We start from the raw sequence: 17100 nt of genomic DNA, 5'->3' as shown, positions 1-17100 counted from the left end.
ATAAAATGAAAACTTCAAAAAGGCCCGAACCCACAACCTTCGAATCATTAAGCAAGCACTCTACCGCTGGTTTACGAGACGCAAATATGGAATACATCCATAGTTCCGGAACTGCTTCTACAAGCACTTGCATCGTGTAACATCGCGGTGACCCGAAGTGGACTTAGAAAATATTCGCTGCTCACGAGTGCGGCCACTCTTTTTTTTTTTTTTGACAATTTTATTGTACATGCATGCATAAGAGTACATACATGTAGGCCTATACCTACGTAAGTACAGATGTACATACTTAGATACAGTATGTACAGACGTAGCCTACATACATGCATGCATGTATAAGTATGTACATACACACTATATATATATATATATATATATATATATGTATATATATATATAAATTAAAATGTTCAAATGATGGTAGTAACGTAAAAACTATTCTTTTTTTAACCCAGATAAGACTGACGTCCTATATATAGGAACCGGACGTTTTATTTTTTTAACATTGTTGTGTAAGATTTTCATAGTCGGCAATCATGATACCATAATCCTTATGTGTTATAAATTGCCTCCAATTTTTTTTCTTATGTTTAGTCTGTCATAGTCATTGTTATTAACATATTTGTGTGAAACCTCCCGTGTCCTATATGTAGGACGTCAGTCTTATCTGGGTTAATTATAACAGTCTCGTTCTGAACCATCGATATATGTGTGTATATACATACATACATGCATGCATACATACATACATACATACATGCATACATACAGTCCACACCTGTGGAGTAACGGTTAGCGCATCTGGCCGCGAAACCAGGTGGCCCGGATTCGATTCCCGGTCGGGGCAAGTTTACTGCTTGAGGATTTTTCCGGGGTTTTCCCTCAACCTAATATGAGCAAATGCTGGGTAACTTTCGGTGCTGGACCCCGGACTCATTTCACTGACATTATCACCTTCATCTCATTCAGACGCTAAATAACCTAAGATGTTGATAAAGCGTCGTAAAATAACCTACAAAAAATAAATAAAATACATGCATACACAACTGGAAGATATTCCCAATAACTGATTATTCGTTAGAGATGTTTGTGATATATTTTCAGAATTTTTATATCCATTTTAGAGGATCAAATTCGAAACAGTTATTTAGAAGGGTATGGACTACTTCCAAATGTGGTGAATTTCATCTAATATTAGAATACCAAGCACAGTAGTTAAGCAGACATCGGTCGGTTCCAATGACCTGGTTGAGGCCAGCCAGTCAATACCAGAATGCACGTAGGGCGTCGGCGTTCATGTTAACAATTGAAGGCGTGCCTTGTTGCAGAGCTCGTGTCGGCCAGCTTCGGCTACCAGGTAGTCGGCGGGGTTCTGGTGACGGCAATGGCACTCGTGCTGTTCGCGACGGTGAGTTACCACTGCGCGGCCACCTGGCGCTGGCTGCGGGGCCTGGCGCGCGACGGCGACTCTGGCGGGGAGGACGCCCTGGCCAAGCAGGCCGCCATCCGCATCAGCCACTCCTTGCCGGACCTCAAGACTGAGCCTATTCGCCAGGAGTACGTGCAGGATCCCAAGGATTCCAAGAAGGTAACTAAGGTAAAAGCATCAATGCTTCACACTTTCCTCTGCCTAAAGTATACATAAACAAATAGGCTACACAATTCCTCGTCACTCTCAATTCAAGTTCTTTGCATAAGGTGAATGCATTACAAATTGACACATCTAGATGAAGCTCTATTAAATAGGATAATGTCAAAAATTTTATTTTATTTATTTATTTATTTATTTATTTATTTATTTATTTATTTTATTGCTAGTAAGTTTGAAATGAATACAAATTAATAAATACAATGAAAGATAAACTAGCCCACTCCTGAATGAGTAAGACTCGTGTTCAGGAAGGGATTCCAATACAGACAAAAATAAAATTGAAATTGAGAGTGAATACAGATGAAATAGTGTTTAATAGGTATGTTTAAACCCAAACTATAAATCCAATACAATTTTTTTTATATTTTTTTTTATTAATTTGGAGAGGATTCGTGGTTAAAATAATATTGAAGTAAAATTTATTTAATAATCTGCGACCTTGACTCATGCTATGATAAAAAGCTGCATTGGGTTTACATTTTGGTTCACACAAACGCAGAGGATTTTTTATTTTTAGTTCTATATTTATGTATATACCTTTCAAAGTTATTAAAATTTCTATGAAAATATTTTAATAAAATGAAATAATACATTTGTTTATTATTGAAAACTTTGAAGTGTTTAAACACCAATTCAGTTGGGTAATCTTTCTGCTTTTTTAAACAAATTTTTAATACTTTTTTCTGTAGTAAAATTAACCGATAAAAGTTGGATTTATAAGTTCCTTATTAATTATTAATAATTATTAAACTTTAAGTTTAAGCTTTTAAAAGTAGCTTACTTGAAACAGTCAGTTAACCCTTTCGGGTTAAGTTATCTCAGTGAAGCCTAAAATGTGATTAAATAATTATTCCATTGATTTATTTTTTAATATGCTACTTTAAATTGAAATAATGAGAATGCATCGTTGGTAGTTGCACTAATAATTGATATTTTATGCTTAATTTCTTTTAATAGATGTAAGTGAACAAAGTAGTTCACGATTTCCTTTCTTCTGCTTTTATATAAATACGCTGAACGCATTGTGCTAGAATCTTTTGTTCAAGTTATTTTAAATACGTAAAGACGCCAATGGTTACCGCTTCCGGCTTAAGTTATTTGAAATAAGGTAAAAGCGTCAGAGTTGTCACTTTAATTTAAGTTACTTTCAAATCAATCATATGGAATAATAATAATAATAATAATAATAATAATAATAATAATAATAATAATGGTTTCATATAACCTGGCAGAATCATAGAGCCTTCCCCAACACTCAACTAGGAGTAAAACGTCGTTGCAAAGACCATTACAAATATACCAAATACGGTATACAAAAATTGAAAGAGATAATCTTAATAGAATGTAAACAATAGATCAATTCAATAGAAATGAGACATATAGACCCATAACAAATAGAAACAAATAAAGAACATTTTAAAATGTAAACAGTAAGTCAAAATATGTGAGACATATACAATGTACGTAAATATGATACAATAACAATAAAAGGAAGTAAAAGTACAGAGCTTTACGCTCTGTTTTTTTTAAACAAGATTTTAAGTGCACACACACACACACACACACACACACACACACACACACACAAAATGAAAATTAAGATATAGTCCCGTCGCTCTTATTTCCGGCAGCCAATCACGGTGCAGGTCGGTTACGTTTAAACGTGTGCGTCTTGTGATTCGCTGATGATGACGTTATGCATTTCCTACGGCTCGATAAATACTTAATATAATCGCCGCCATTTTGGCTCTTTCGTTGGCGTTCGCAGAAAGCACACGAAGACGTATTTGCCTCTCAATTATTTACTGAATTACAGTCCGTTTGATTTATTATCATAGAAGCTACGGTATGATAATGTTTAACGGTGTGGCAAATAGATTCCTCATCTGGTAGCTCGGCAACGAAAGAACACTATTTCACCTGACGATATTTGCAATGTCTGTAAAGCAACAGTCATTACATCTCCATTTTCTGTTAACCTACCCACTTTTGAACGAAAATGCCCACAGAAATCACACGCAAAACATTGAATTACAGGCAAATGTATCAAAACATCTTCGTTTAATCACGCCATCACTGACAAATAAGATGACAATCAAAAGCAAAGAGAAGCTCTAAACAAGTCCCAACTGAAAATGAAGAGGTGGAGCCCACACCAAGAGCAAGCAATGGCTGGTTGTATTTGATATAGGCTACATTCAGAGTGATGGAGCTTCTTAGTGATTTCTTTTTAAATTTTGATTAAACTTTTTATATTATTTTTATCCCACCACAGTTTTAACTAAACATGTCAGAGTTTAGTTCCATATGCAATAGAAAGGAAATTTTCAGTTGCTATTAATTAATATGTAAAAGTTTGCTAGGTACTTAAACTAAAAGTGTGTTTGGAATGTTGAAATTTTGGTTATTAAATTTATTTTATGTTAAAGTAGATGGCCATATTTGGATTACCTTGTTCCTAATAACACCACCATGCAGTCCTTTTGAAGTTCAATTTTATTTTACCGTCAAAATGTATAACATCTATGGCATTATTTTATTGTCTGTAAGGAAGATTGAGGTATCTTGTGATTTTCTTTTTTGTTTTATACCGCATATTTCAAGAGCAACAGCAATTGAAGTGTTAAGATGGTGTTATTTTGGATGATACTGTAGTAGTTGATATATTGTTCTTAAATGCCGAAGAAAAGTTCACAAAACATTTAAAAAGACAACGTAAGAAACAGAACTGAAATTATATTATGACAGTGCATAAGATATTCTATATCTCTGAGCTCTGAACTGTAATGGATGTCAAGATATAATTTCAGTAGTATAAAATCGTTTTTTTATTTTGGAAATACAAACTCCTAGACAACAAAGGAAATGGATTGTATTTTAAAGAAAATAACGAACTACATAAATAACTGAAAATAATCGTATTTGAATATTGACTGACAGATTTATTCCGTAACTAATCATCAATTACACGTAGATCTATGAGAAACAGAAATGGTGGAGCAAATAAAATATATTTTGAGCACCTTTTTTAAGTACTTAATCTTCGTGAGATCGTGACAGGTCTAATAAGCCTAAATTTTGTGAATGATAATCTGATCATGACAATGATGGAATTGGTGGATTATTTGACTGATTCATTGATATGCTTGCTTTCAAACTAAACAAGTGTGGTGTCAATATCTATTCGCCATACTCAGTGCAATTATTGATAATGTGGACACATACCAAGATCGCACTTAATTTTAATTAAAATGCTTAAGAGACTAAAAGTATTTTGCATAATATAAATCCTTCGGGAAATGCAATTCATATGAAACTGGTGAAGACAAAAGGAAATTGACTGGGTACTGGCGAAGAAGAAACTTGCTTCTCAACGGTGCACTGGAAGGAATGGTGAACGGCAAAAAGGTTTGGGGCAGAAGAAGATATTAGATGATAGACAACATTAAGGTATATGGATCATGTGCGGAGACTAAGAGGAAGGCGGAAAAGAGGGAAGACTGGAGAATGCTGGGTTTGCAGTGAAAAATCTGCCGTTGAGCGGAAAGCTATGAATGAATTAGTTATTTACATGTTTTTAATTATGTTATGTATGTGATTTAATGTGCTAATATGATTGACGATTGATTTAGGATCTTTCTGCTTTGAAACTAAATAAATAAATACTGTAGAAAAGCAATCTTTCATTTAGGATTATGCCATACTTGAGGCGAGAAAACAATGGTCGAGGACAGCAAAGAACAGAGTTTTGTGGAAAGAACTAGGGAAGGTCATTGTAATTAGATAACGTAATCGGTGTTACGATATTGTAAATAGTAAAGTCAGTGTTGAGAAAGTATCAGTTAAATAGTGTAAATAGCAATCAGTGTTTGTCAAAGTGCCAGTGTCAGTATAATGTGGGTAGTGCAAAAAAAATAACAAAGACTGGTTAAAGGTGAGCAGGTGACATAAACCATGTCACAAAAGTAGTATACACGACAAGCTCGCCTGGATTGGCTCACCAAATGAGTACACTTGAGCCATCCCTGTCGAGGGGGTTCTAACCCCATCACAGGAGGCCTGTGCCCAAATGAGACATCATGGCTAACATCCATTCATTCATTCATTCACTAATTGAACACGTGCTGATTGCACTGTGTTGTAGTGAAATAGCTTAAGCAAGACGAGTTAGCTCCTATGTTACAATGTTCCTTATGTTAGTACATATTTTTAAATATAATGCACGTAGGCCTACATACTAGAATGTATTTTCCTGTTTGTGATTATATATTCAGTCTCTTTTTTATTATATATATATATTTATTATTATTATTTTAAAGTTAATACTGATTGTGTATATGTATTCAATCTCTCTTTTTTACATTATTACGTTTATTATTATTTTTAAGTTAATATTTGTATACCTGTATGCATTTTTCTGTATGTAATTTTGATCCTGGTTGAGTGGAAGAAGAGGCCTAATGGCCTTAACTCTGTCAGGAAAATAAAATTATTATCATCATCATCATCATCATCATCCTTCACGAATTAGGCCTCTCTAGACCTGTTTCGGCCCCATCTAGCAGTCTTCGTAAAGGTCTTCCTGGTCGACGATGTCCTCTAGGTTTATATTGCATCATAATTTTTGGGATTCTTGTATTTTCCATTCTTCTTACATGATCTAGCCAATTGAATTTGTATCTGCTGATTTTTTCTTCTACTGACTCTACTTCTAATTGTTCTAAAATTTCTTCAATCCTTTTTCGGTCTAAAAGAGTATATCCTGCTGTCCTCCCGAAAAATTTCATTTCCGTTGCTTTGATTCTGTTCATGTCTTTTTTCTTTAATGTCCAAATCTCGCTTCCGTATAAAAGGGAGGGTAATGCTAGTGTATTATATATTTTTATTCTTGTAGATTTTTGTACTAATTTAGCTTTTAATGTATTGTTTATTGTTCCTAGAATTTGTGTAAATTTGGTAATTTTCTCGTTCACATCTTTTTCATTTTGATAAGATATTTCACAACCCATATAACTGAAATTTTGTACTTGTTCGGGGCATTAGTTGTTGTGTATTATCTTACTTCTGACTGGGTCTTGTCCTAAAAATGCCATTACTTTTGATTTTTGTGTTGAAATTTCCATCCCAAAATCTTAGGGGAAATTACATTACTTTCAAGCCTCAAACAAGCAGTATAAGGACAGATAATTTGATGACAACCCAGAGCAAGTCAACGGTTAAAATAATAATAATAATAATAATAATAATAATAATAATAATAATTATTATTATTATTATTATTATTATTATTATTATTATTATTATTATTATTACATGGTCACGAAAACAGAAACATAAATATATTTTATTATTATAGAAATGTGATTACATAAGATGTTCCGCAAGGGTTTTACAGTGGTAAAGTAAACTTGGTGCAGTTTTAAAGAACATTAACCAATGGATGATTATATGTATGTATATGTATTTATTCACACTGCAATGGGTATATACCCGGTGGCAGTGGTAACTAATTACACTCAATAAAGACAATAATAAACACAACTAATATAAAATACAATTAATAATAATACTAATAATTAATACTAACAATAATTAATAATAATAATAATAATAATAATAATAATAATAATAATAACAGGGAACATCCTAAGTTAAAATAACATTTAAAGTAAGTCTAATTTGTACCTTAAACCTATGTTCCAACTAAAACGCACGAGTATGATATGTTCATATCTGCACAAGTACCTTTCAACACTACACTCATTTCGCTGACAACTCGCTCACTGCACTGGAACTACGACACATTTCACTGATTCTATCTGATTTCACTAACACTTCAAAAACATTTCACTGTTCAAATACTTTGCACTGCCACTATAAACTATAAAGCTTCACTGACAGGAACACGTTTCACTTACACAACACACTTCACTGATAGAACACTTCAATAACAAAATATCAATTACACCCTTTAAATACTGTGTATAATTATCGTCTATTAGTAAAGTCCTTAAGCCTATTTTTAAATACATTTTTGGTTGTTGGTAAAGCCTTTAGTAAGTCTGCAGGTAAAGCATTCCAGTCCCTGATAGTACGATTGAGAAAAGAAAACTTTCCAGTGTCCGTCCTTTGTCTTCTTTCCCTCAATTTATAAGAGTGGTCGTTCCTTGAAGAGTAATTTGGCAGCTGCAACCTATTTTTTATTTCTCTCCAGGCAGGCTCACCTCTGCATGTTATGGTGTGTAAATTATAACAAATTCCTGGAATGTCATTAAGGGCTGTGCAATCGTAGGAGGTATAATGCTGGGAACCGCAATTATTCAACTATGGATATAAGTCACTGCATAACGTCTTCAGTTGAAGACGAAACGCCGTATAATTAAATTCAACACATTTCTAATACCTCCTCTTTTTACGTTACAATTCATTATTATTTATCGTATTTATTACATATATTTTCTATTATTTTTCTACGTCCTCCTCCTTTTCGTTTTCACTCAAAAGTTGAAGTACGAAAATCACGAACTCTTCGAAAACTCTCAGATTTTTACAAGTGCTGTTCCTCGGTCCCAATGTTGCAGCATGTACTCCGTCAAACAACACTACCATCCGTCCCTACGCGCCACCAGACGTTTCAGCGTCAACTGTCCCACCGGCTGGAACTGCCCAATATCCAGTTCAGTGTATGCAGCCTGGAACACAAACCTGACTCCAGCATCGGCCTCATTAAGGTAAGAAGCCAACGAATACTGTCTGTAGTCAAGTTCGTTCACGACGTTTTTAGAGCTAGTCAAAATAAATTCCAGACCAACGGAGAGAACTGTCTCTTTGTTATTTAAGAGACGCAGAGTGCAGTACATACGAAGAGATTTTCTGCATAGTAGAGACGACGAAAACTGTTTTTCTGTAACTGCCATACTTGTTTCTGTCAACCTGAAGTACCGGATCCCAAACAACGATTCCATAATAACACTTGACAAACGACTTGTGAACTGTAACTATCACAGAAAGTAATTCGTATGCCCGTATAGCAAAAGTTCTACGAGACTGCATAGTTGAATTTAACACGCTGCTGGATGTGCCGAATGGACTGTATTTACGATTCCAAGGAGAAAATAGTGCTGTCAGTATTGAAAATAACGTTTCAAATAGCAGTGGTGGGCAAAATGAACGCAACCCACAAGACAGGATTTAAATAGCAACTAATACTGTGGGAGGGGTTGCACTCTACAGTGCAGTGACGGATTTACAGACAGTTGCGCCACTACACTCTTACGTACCATATGTAATTAGAATAGTTCATTCACGTGATATTTAATTAATCATTTTTCAAAGCAATTTCTTCGAAATTGGGATTTATATCTGTGCATGCTATTTTCAGTTGCGCAAGGAGATGAGCATCGCTTAAGCGGGATCTGTGGCTGGACTTTATAAATTTCATTTTAAAAAACAGCTGTTCGCACTGGTAGGTTGATAAATGCATACCGTCATTTCTCATAACTATGGTCCACGATACAACCATTCAAAGATCATTGTAGAAGTAATATAGACCGTTCGTAGATAGCTGCAGTGACTTGAATTCAAACTACAGTACAGCAAAAATGTAGATAAACGAGGTACTACGTTATGGAGTACAAAATTTGAATAGTTGTATCGTGGACAATAGTTATGTTCCAGGACCATAGTTATGGGAAATGACGGTACTCATTATTTTTGAAGCAAACTGTCTGAGCAGTGGATATGTAATACTGGGCATCTTTTAAAAAATTTTAGCCCCCAGTAGACCTTCACATTCTGCTTTCAAGAAGCCATCATTCTGCAAATCCAGTAATTCTAACAGCAATTCTGGGATAACATTTTCAATTTAAACATGAAAGAGAGTGGCAAAAATATTGAAATCTTTCTCCATCCCTTGAAAATCATTGAATCTCTGTACTTTGAACTCGTATAACAGGTGATATATTTTAAGAATGTACATATTTAAGTTCGCGTCCTGAATATTTGTAACTGATCCTAAACATGAGAAATGAAAGAACCGCCTTTCTTGTAAGTGTGATATCCTCTCGATTCATATGATTCTGCGAAAGACATTGTATCATTAATGAAGCTCCGAAGTACAGCAGTCCAGTATAATCCGCCACGTACACGCGCAGTATTTTCATGGAGTGGGGAAAGGGAAAGTAGGGGGTAAGTTTAATGCTTCGCTGTCTGACGTTACTGCAGCAATGCAGCAGGAATGCCCACCATTGCAAATAGGGATAATTGATTGTGCTCTGCATGTAGCTTATAATCTTAGACAAAAGAAAATTGACCGGCTGCCATATACTAAGTCTCTTCGGAAGACTTCGGTTGATTTCGTTAGACTTAAGTTTATACGTGCATGAATTTCTTAAGCATGACTTAGCTCTGTTTTCCTTTGCTTTGTTAGTGGCTTTTCTGTCAGTTTATAGATAGTGTTATGACTAAACTATGACAAAGATATATTAAAGGGGTAAATTAGATGCAAAATAAACATACGTTTCCTATTATTGTGATCCAGGCGCTGCCCGAAGTGGACTTAGACAAATTCACGCTACAGGAGATCGGTTATTTTTTGTGTCTAAGGCTACACGTACTCTCGTACCATTTGAACACATAATATCCAACTTCAGATTTAGAAAGCAGTGTTAGGATATAGGTAATGGACAGAAATAGAAGTGAAGATATCAGGAAGGAACTAAATACTTTCCGATTAAATGTAAAAATAATAAAATACAGAAGTAAATGAAAGATATATTTAAATAAATAGCTCTACAGTAGTATTGCCACAAAAGCATCACAATATAATATAGAGAAGAGAAAGAGATGTTGAGACACACAAAATCAACATGGTTCCAAGAGTCCTCTGAATCAAGAACAGACACAAGTGCCTAATCTCTTATGGTGATGATGATTATGATGATGATTATGATGATTTAGAAAGCATAAGTAGATTATCTACTTGAAGATAAGTAAGTTTGAAAAATAATACAAATTGCTCTTTAGTGTTTATTGCCTTCATTCTTCCATGATTTCTCCAGATCGAAGCAAACAGAAGTGTTGTCAAAGTATCTGATGATAAGTCACAAAAAATTCGAATCTTGACTTGCGTGAAATTTTTACGTTAAAGACTATTTCCATTTTGTGAAAGCAATAATTACAGGTGCAGGATACAGCCTAGAAAATATTATTGTTAAAAATCATAAAATAAGGCACATGTTTCATCCATAGAAATGAATAAGAAACTGACTTTTAGTTTGATTGATGTAATAAATGTTACTGAAGCAGTTTGCGCAGAACTGTACATGTTATGTTTTCGAAATAACCGATTGAATTATATTTTCTCAGATTGTGAAAAGATTCTACAATAATGTCAAAAGTGTAATATTGATTATGTTCATAATGAACTCAAAGAAATTTGCTACCGATATAGTTGCAGAAAAAATTTAAATTATGGTTTATTTAACGACGCTCACAACTGCAAAGGTTATATCAGCGTCGCAGGTGTGCTGGAATTTTGTCCCGAAGGAGTTCTTTTACATGCCAGTAAATCTACTGACATGAGCCTGTCGCATTTACACACTTAATGCCATCGACCTGGGCCGGGATCGATCTCGCAATCTCAAGCACGGGAGGCCAGCGCTATACCGACTACGCTACCAAGACCGGCTAGTTGCAGAATCTTTGGTTTCGTTAATGGAACCAAAATTTTGTTATCTGCTACTATTTGCCTTATGTAACCTATCATTTTTATAGCAAACTTCGAAATAATATTTCCGTAACATCGGATCACTTGGCAATTTAGTGTTCGGGTATCTTTCTATTAATTCGTTATGCAAGAATTTCCAAGTTTTCGAAATGGGTTATCAGCATGAACAAAAGCATGACATAGTCTTCAAATAATTTCATTTGATTACTTGGAAATGACGAAGTTTAGGATGTTCTTTAGGGTTCGTTTTCTTGTGAAATTTTAAGCTGTTATCTTTTAGAGTGTCTGAAAACCACAGATTTTCAGAATACTAGTAATATCGATCGGGCTATAGGCTATAAGAATTCCGACGTTTGCCACCAGTACTAATAACATTTTTTTTTACCTACAATTCCAATAGTCTCTCGATTGTATACATTGAATTGGTGGTCTTCTAAAGTATTTGTCTGTGATTCTATGGATTAGGAATGCGTTTAGCAGGACGGAAAGCGTTTTAGATCTGCAAGGACGCAGTGCTACGTCCTAGTGGCTCGTCTCTATCAGTTAGGTAAATTGAAATAAATAACTTTAATTTTTAATGTAACTTGCAATGCAATAAAGAGACTGAAATGTTGAGAAACTGTCAAAGTATACAATGAGAATATATAATATGTTATCTCTGTGGCATTCGCTTGTTTTATATTAAAAAATACGAAACCCTGTATTCACAGTACTTTCACTTTATACTTATAATAGTACATTATGCAACGAGCCTATAATGAAGGTAATTAAGAAGTGAGTATGGATATTTATGAAACTCGCTTGCGCTCGTTTCATCGTATGTTGTGAGATGTGCGCAGACGCGAAAGTATTGATTTTTTCCGAGGAACAGATGTCCACATTGACCTTGCTAGGCCATAAGAATCTACAGAGATAACATTGAAATAAAATTAGACGTTGAAAAACGAGATGACAAATTGAATTTATTTGAATATTATTTACAATTAACGATAATTATTATAGTAACAGAACATAACCTTCTGCGACAGTATTGAATTTCCAGCCTCCGTGACTTTTCGCTAATTCTCTTTCGATTGCATATCCAAGAATAATCGATACTTGCGGTTTTATAACGGTAGAAAGCTGACCTGTGATTGGCTGAACAGTTGTAACCTGAGTCGTCATTGGCTGAAAGACCTGACCTTTAATGTGTAGGTGTACTTTAATGACATGCATTAAATGTCTACTACCAGGTGTATAATTACTACATTTCGGCATGGTCGAGCATAAATATATAAAAGTTACTGGAAGAGATGCACGGGTATAATATTGTTAAATCTAGTGTAAGGCTTGGTATCATTTCGGAATCTTTCTTTTTCAATGTGAATAATCTAATATAAGCCAGGCTGAATACAATTTTATTAGCAGGTTCCACAGTAATAAACGAAAGCATTCAGTGATTAATAGACGAGTTAGGAATGTTTCCGATTACCAATGGAATGTTAGTTGAAATTTTTATGTGAATTGGATTAAAAAAAAATTGTAATGCAATCATATGTGAGCTGTATCCACACAAATTGATTCTGTGAATTCTGTGAGGTGGTGGCATTTAATTGGTGACTATTCACACCTTCGCTCTGTAATTCTAGCTATGGTGATTCAGACTACAAATCCAGTGTAACTATGTCCGATTCTGGGCAGATAAATACAAATTTACCTCTCTCCAATATGGATTGTGTGTATCACCCAAACTGAATACAGCAGGACGTCGAGTATCTGTACTAATTTGGACCAGCTATAGTTCGGAAAAATAACCTACAAACCACAGAGTGTATGAAACTGAAAGGTTTCCGTATTTTTCTTCAGGTTTTGCTGGCAGATACATCGTCACTAGACAAAGATTCTTCTTAAATCTGCAGTTCCTTATGCCATACCGTGATTCGAAATCTTTAACCAGACATTACTGTCTTTGAAATCTGAAAAGCTACTCAATTTGTTATTATGCTGTAATGCACTTTTAGCACAACAATGGACCTGATCTCTGTTCTCCTTTCAAACTCCTTTGCAGAAACCACATGTGTGGAATCATTTCCTTTCCTCGTAGTTTTTCTTCTTTTCGAACCATCCTCGGAGTCAGTTCTGGATGCAAATTATAAAATCTTTCCACGATTTCATTTGATTTAAGTTAGAGTGAATTTTTCTAATTTTGTATCCGTTATAAACAAATTACGATTTCGTTTAGTGGAATTTTCCATGCCTCATAGGTCATACAGGACACTCTAGGTTATAATAATTTAGCACACAGCAGAACAGAACAAATCACGACACGGCACGTCAAATAACTTTTTCAAACTGAGAAACTGGTCATCATTAATCGAAGTCAAATCTGAGTCTTGGCTTACTCTACTCCCCGTTATAACACTGACTCTGAGGAATTTTCCAAATTAAAACTTCACAAATTTGGATTTATGGTTTACTTTACATCCTCTTATAACTGTAAGCGGTTTCCTAAATGGAACATTCGCAAATCGGAATAAGAGCTTCCTTTACTTCCCGTTATAACTCCAAGTAATTTTCAAAATTAAAGCATTTATAATTGGAGCCTTCGCTTAATTCAATCCCTGTTTTAATCTAGGCAATTTTCCAAATTAAAGTTCCACAAATCGGAGCCTTCCCTTACTTCACTCCTCGTACATATGGAGCAATTTTTACAAATTAAAGCTTTACAAACCGCAGTAGTGGCTTAATATACTTCCCGTGTTAACTTTAAACAATTTCTAAAATTAAAGCTTCCCCAATCACATTCATGGGTTACTTTATTGCCCATTCCAATGTAAGCTAAATTTTACAAATTAAAGCTTAAACAATAGGAGTCTTCATATACTTTATTCCCCGTTTCAAAAGTAAACAAATCTCTAAATTAAAACATAAGAAACAGGAGTCTTCGCTGATTTTACTCCCCGTTTTAAAAGTAAACAATTTTCCAAGTTTAATCTTCACAAATTAGAATTTTGGCTTACTTTACATCCCGTTGTAAATCTTAATAATTTTACAAAATTAAGGAGAGGCAGAGGTGAGTATTTCAAAATCCACAAAATTTATCCGATTTGTTTGAAATTGATCATGGATACTAAGTATGTTATTAGTAATGGACATACCAAGTTTCAATTTTCTAAGCACAATAGTTCTGTAAATATTAATAATTTTATAAAACTTTATATCGTTTCATATAAAATGCTACATGCACCATATTGTAAGATATTTTCAATATTTCTTTTTATTTACTGTATATGTTCAGAGAAGGTATATAAATAATGATAAGTATTAGTTTATTATGGGAATAATATAGCTAGTAGGCCTAATACAGTTATCTTGGTTTTAATTTCATACTTTAAAGGGAACAAAATCAAAAACTAACATCGGAATATGAAAATATAGTGTATAAAGATAATAAAAATGGAAAAAACCAAATTTTCTTCAGTTTTGTTGAAAATTTCACCTCTGCCTCCCCTTAAGCTTCATAAATCGGAATCCTGGCTTATTTTACTCCCCGTGTTAAATCCAAGCAATTTTCTAAATTAAATCTTCGAAAATTGAATACAACAAGTGTTGTATTGCATATTTCCATGTATTCACATTTTTTTAATATATTCTAGTGATATTTAACATAATTTATCTTTTTTGTTTTCATATATCCCGGTAATGGTATATTTATAATCATAATTATCCTTACTTGTGTACCTAAAGTATTGTATTTATTGTATGCTTTGTACTTAATTATTTTATTACTATTATTATTATTATTATTATTATTATTATTATTATTATTATTATTATTATTATTATTATTATTATTATTATTGACGTACTTTACATCCCGTTGTAAATCTTAGTAATTTTTTCCAAATTAATTCTTCACAAATCGGAGTCTCCGCTTTCGTCTTAGGTACTTCTTAGCGAGCCTACTAGATCGTCAATCGCCTAGTCCACGGGCTCGGATTCTTTGTACAGCTACAATAGCGACGCCCATGTCTCAATATTCACTCTGTCCATGCTTGTCGTTTCGTGCTTAGGTTATATCCATTTTCGACTTCTCGCCTTCAAAATTCTTTAAGTTCCTCAACGGAACGGTGAAAATCGGAATGAAACAAGTGACTAACGTGCTTGGTACTGACATACATATTTTCACAGAGCCCGTAATTCCCTTGAAAGGACGCGCGATAGCCTATCTTTAAATATTGTTTTTCTTGTATTTCATTCATTCGTTCGTACGTTCATCCGTCTGTCCGTCCATTCATCCATCCCTCCATTCATCCATCCATCCATCCATCCATCCATCCATCCATTTTGTACCTCCAATAAAGACGTAATCATTTAAATATATGTTTATATTGACATATTTAAACTCCAAATATTTATCTTCTTGAACAGTACTAACAATCACTTGCCTAATATTGTAATGTATTTCATGAAACACCAAATATCCCACGTCATATTATACTTAGCGTTGAGACCGTGTACTATTATTGTGACTGAAGTGGATGGGAAAATCTTAGCATTAAACTTCAACGGTCTTACTAATAAAAACTCTATATACACTAATAATCACTACATACGACATGTATAACAGTATAACTGTTACACAGCTACGTCATAGTTTCGTCATTACTTCATTACGAAAGGTAATAGAATATCTGGGGTCCTCTATTGCATCCGATAGAGCGCTCTAGTGTGGCTCTAATCGATTACCACACTATATATTTTAGTCAAAGAGTACAAGCTACAGCAATATTATTCTAATTATTCTGTGCTCTTTGGTTTGTTCTTCTGTGGTTACAAGGCAACCATCATCATAAAATGACAGTCGATACGAACAGCTGTTAGAGGGGCAGCCATTTTTTCTCTATATACAACTCTTGAACAAGGGGTTTCGTGTATATAACTAGTACAAAGCAATTCCCATTGTACAGTTGGCCTGTTTATACATCCATCGCTTATGCATGGTTTATTAGTAAAGTTTTTTGTCTCAACTCTGCATAGGTCTCGTATAAAAACTATAGGGCCTACACGGTGTATTAGTAAGACTGCAAGAAAATATTCAACATATATATCTACAGATCTGCACCATTCATTTTAAAAAAGGAATGTTATATAAAGCGTGATGTTTGGAAGAGTTTATTAGATTTGTTAAGACTTAACGCTCGGGTTAGCATGTTTGTATTCTGTTTCTCGTTAAGGGCAGGTAACATTTTTCGTCCTACATAGTTTTGCAGGAGCCTGTAACTCACCCAGTCCCCTAGAAAATGAGTAAATGAAATTCTTTCCACATGGGGTGGAACGAGTGAAGTGTGAACCAGCCAGTCCTCCGCCTCTGCGGGCAGGTTGAGTTCGTGCTCTTTACCAAGCCATTACAGCAAGTGCATACTCTGGTTGCATGACAACGCCTAGTTTCATAAATTCATCCTACATGTAATAATTTTATGATGCTATTTGTCACGCTTTTAATTTGTAATCCATTATTTAACGACGCTGTATCCAATGCACGTTTGTGCGAGATCGTGCGTATTTGCTTGCTTTCCGCACAAAACCAATACGCGGTAAGTGTGAAATACCACATTCAGTATTCTCAACGTAACACACATAACAATTTCACTCTTCTTACCGCTTAAGCGCCATATTCATTTTACTGCTTTAGGCTTTTAACATATTTTTAGAGACGTTTAACATAGGTTGTAATAATTAT

General features: G+C 34.3%; 1 protein-coding gene across 2 annotated transcripts in view; it reads left to right on the top strand.

Moving 5' to 3' along the window:
- Positions 1 to 17100, top strand: part of LOC138710222 (synaptotagmin-10-like) — a 605974-nt gene that overhangs the window by 202711 nt on the left and 386163 nt on the right. Inside the window, exons 2-3 of one of the 2 annotated variants that reach the window (XM_069840882.1) lie at positions 1329 to 1588; positions 8233 to 8382. In XM_069840882.1, coding sequence (XP_069696983.1) covers positions 1329 to 1588; positions 8233 to 8382 — 410 coding nt within the window. Of the gene's footprint in view, positions 1 to 1328; positions 1598 to 8232; positions 8383 to 17100 lie in introns of both variants that reach the window. The other variant, XM_069840881.1, reaches the window with a different exon arrangement.

Source organism: Periplaneta americana, chromosome 12 (assembly GCF_040183065.1).
Source record: "Periplaneta americana isolate PAMFEO1 chromosome 12, P.americana_PAMFEO1_priV1, whole genome shotgun sequence".
NCBI lineage: Eukaryota > Metazoa > Arthropoda > Insecta > Blattodea > Blattidae > Periplaneta > Periplaneta americana.
The sequence above is the reverse complement of the archived record's forward strand: the minus strand, read 5'-3'. Positions and strand labels throughout refer to the sequence as shown.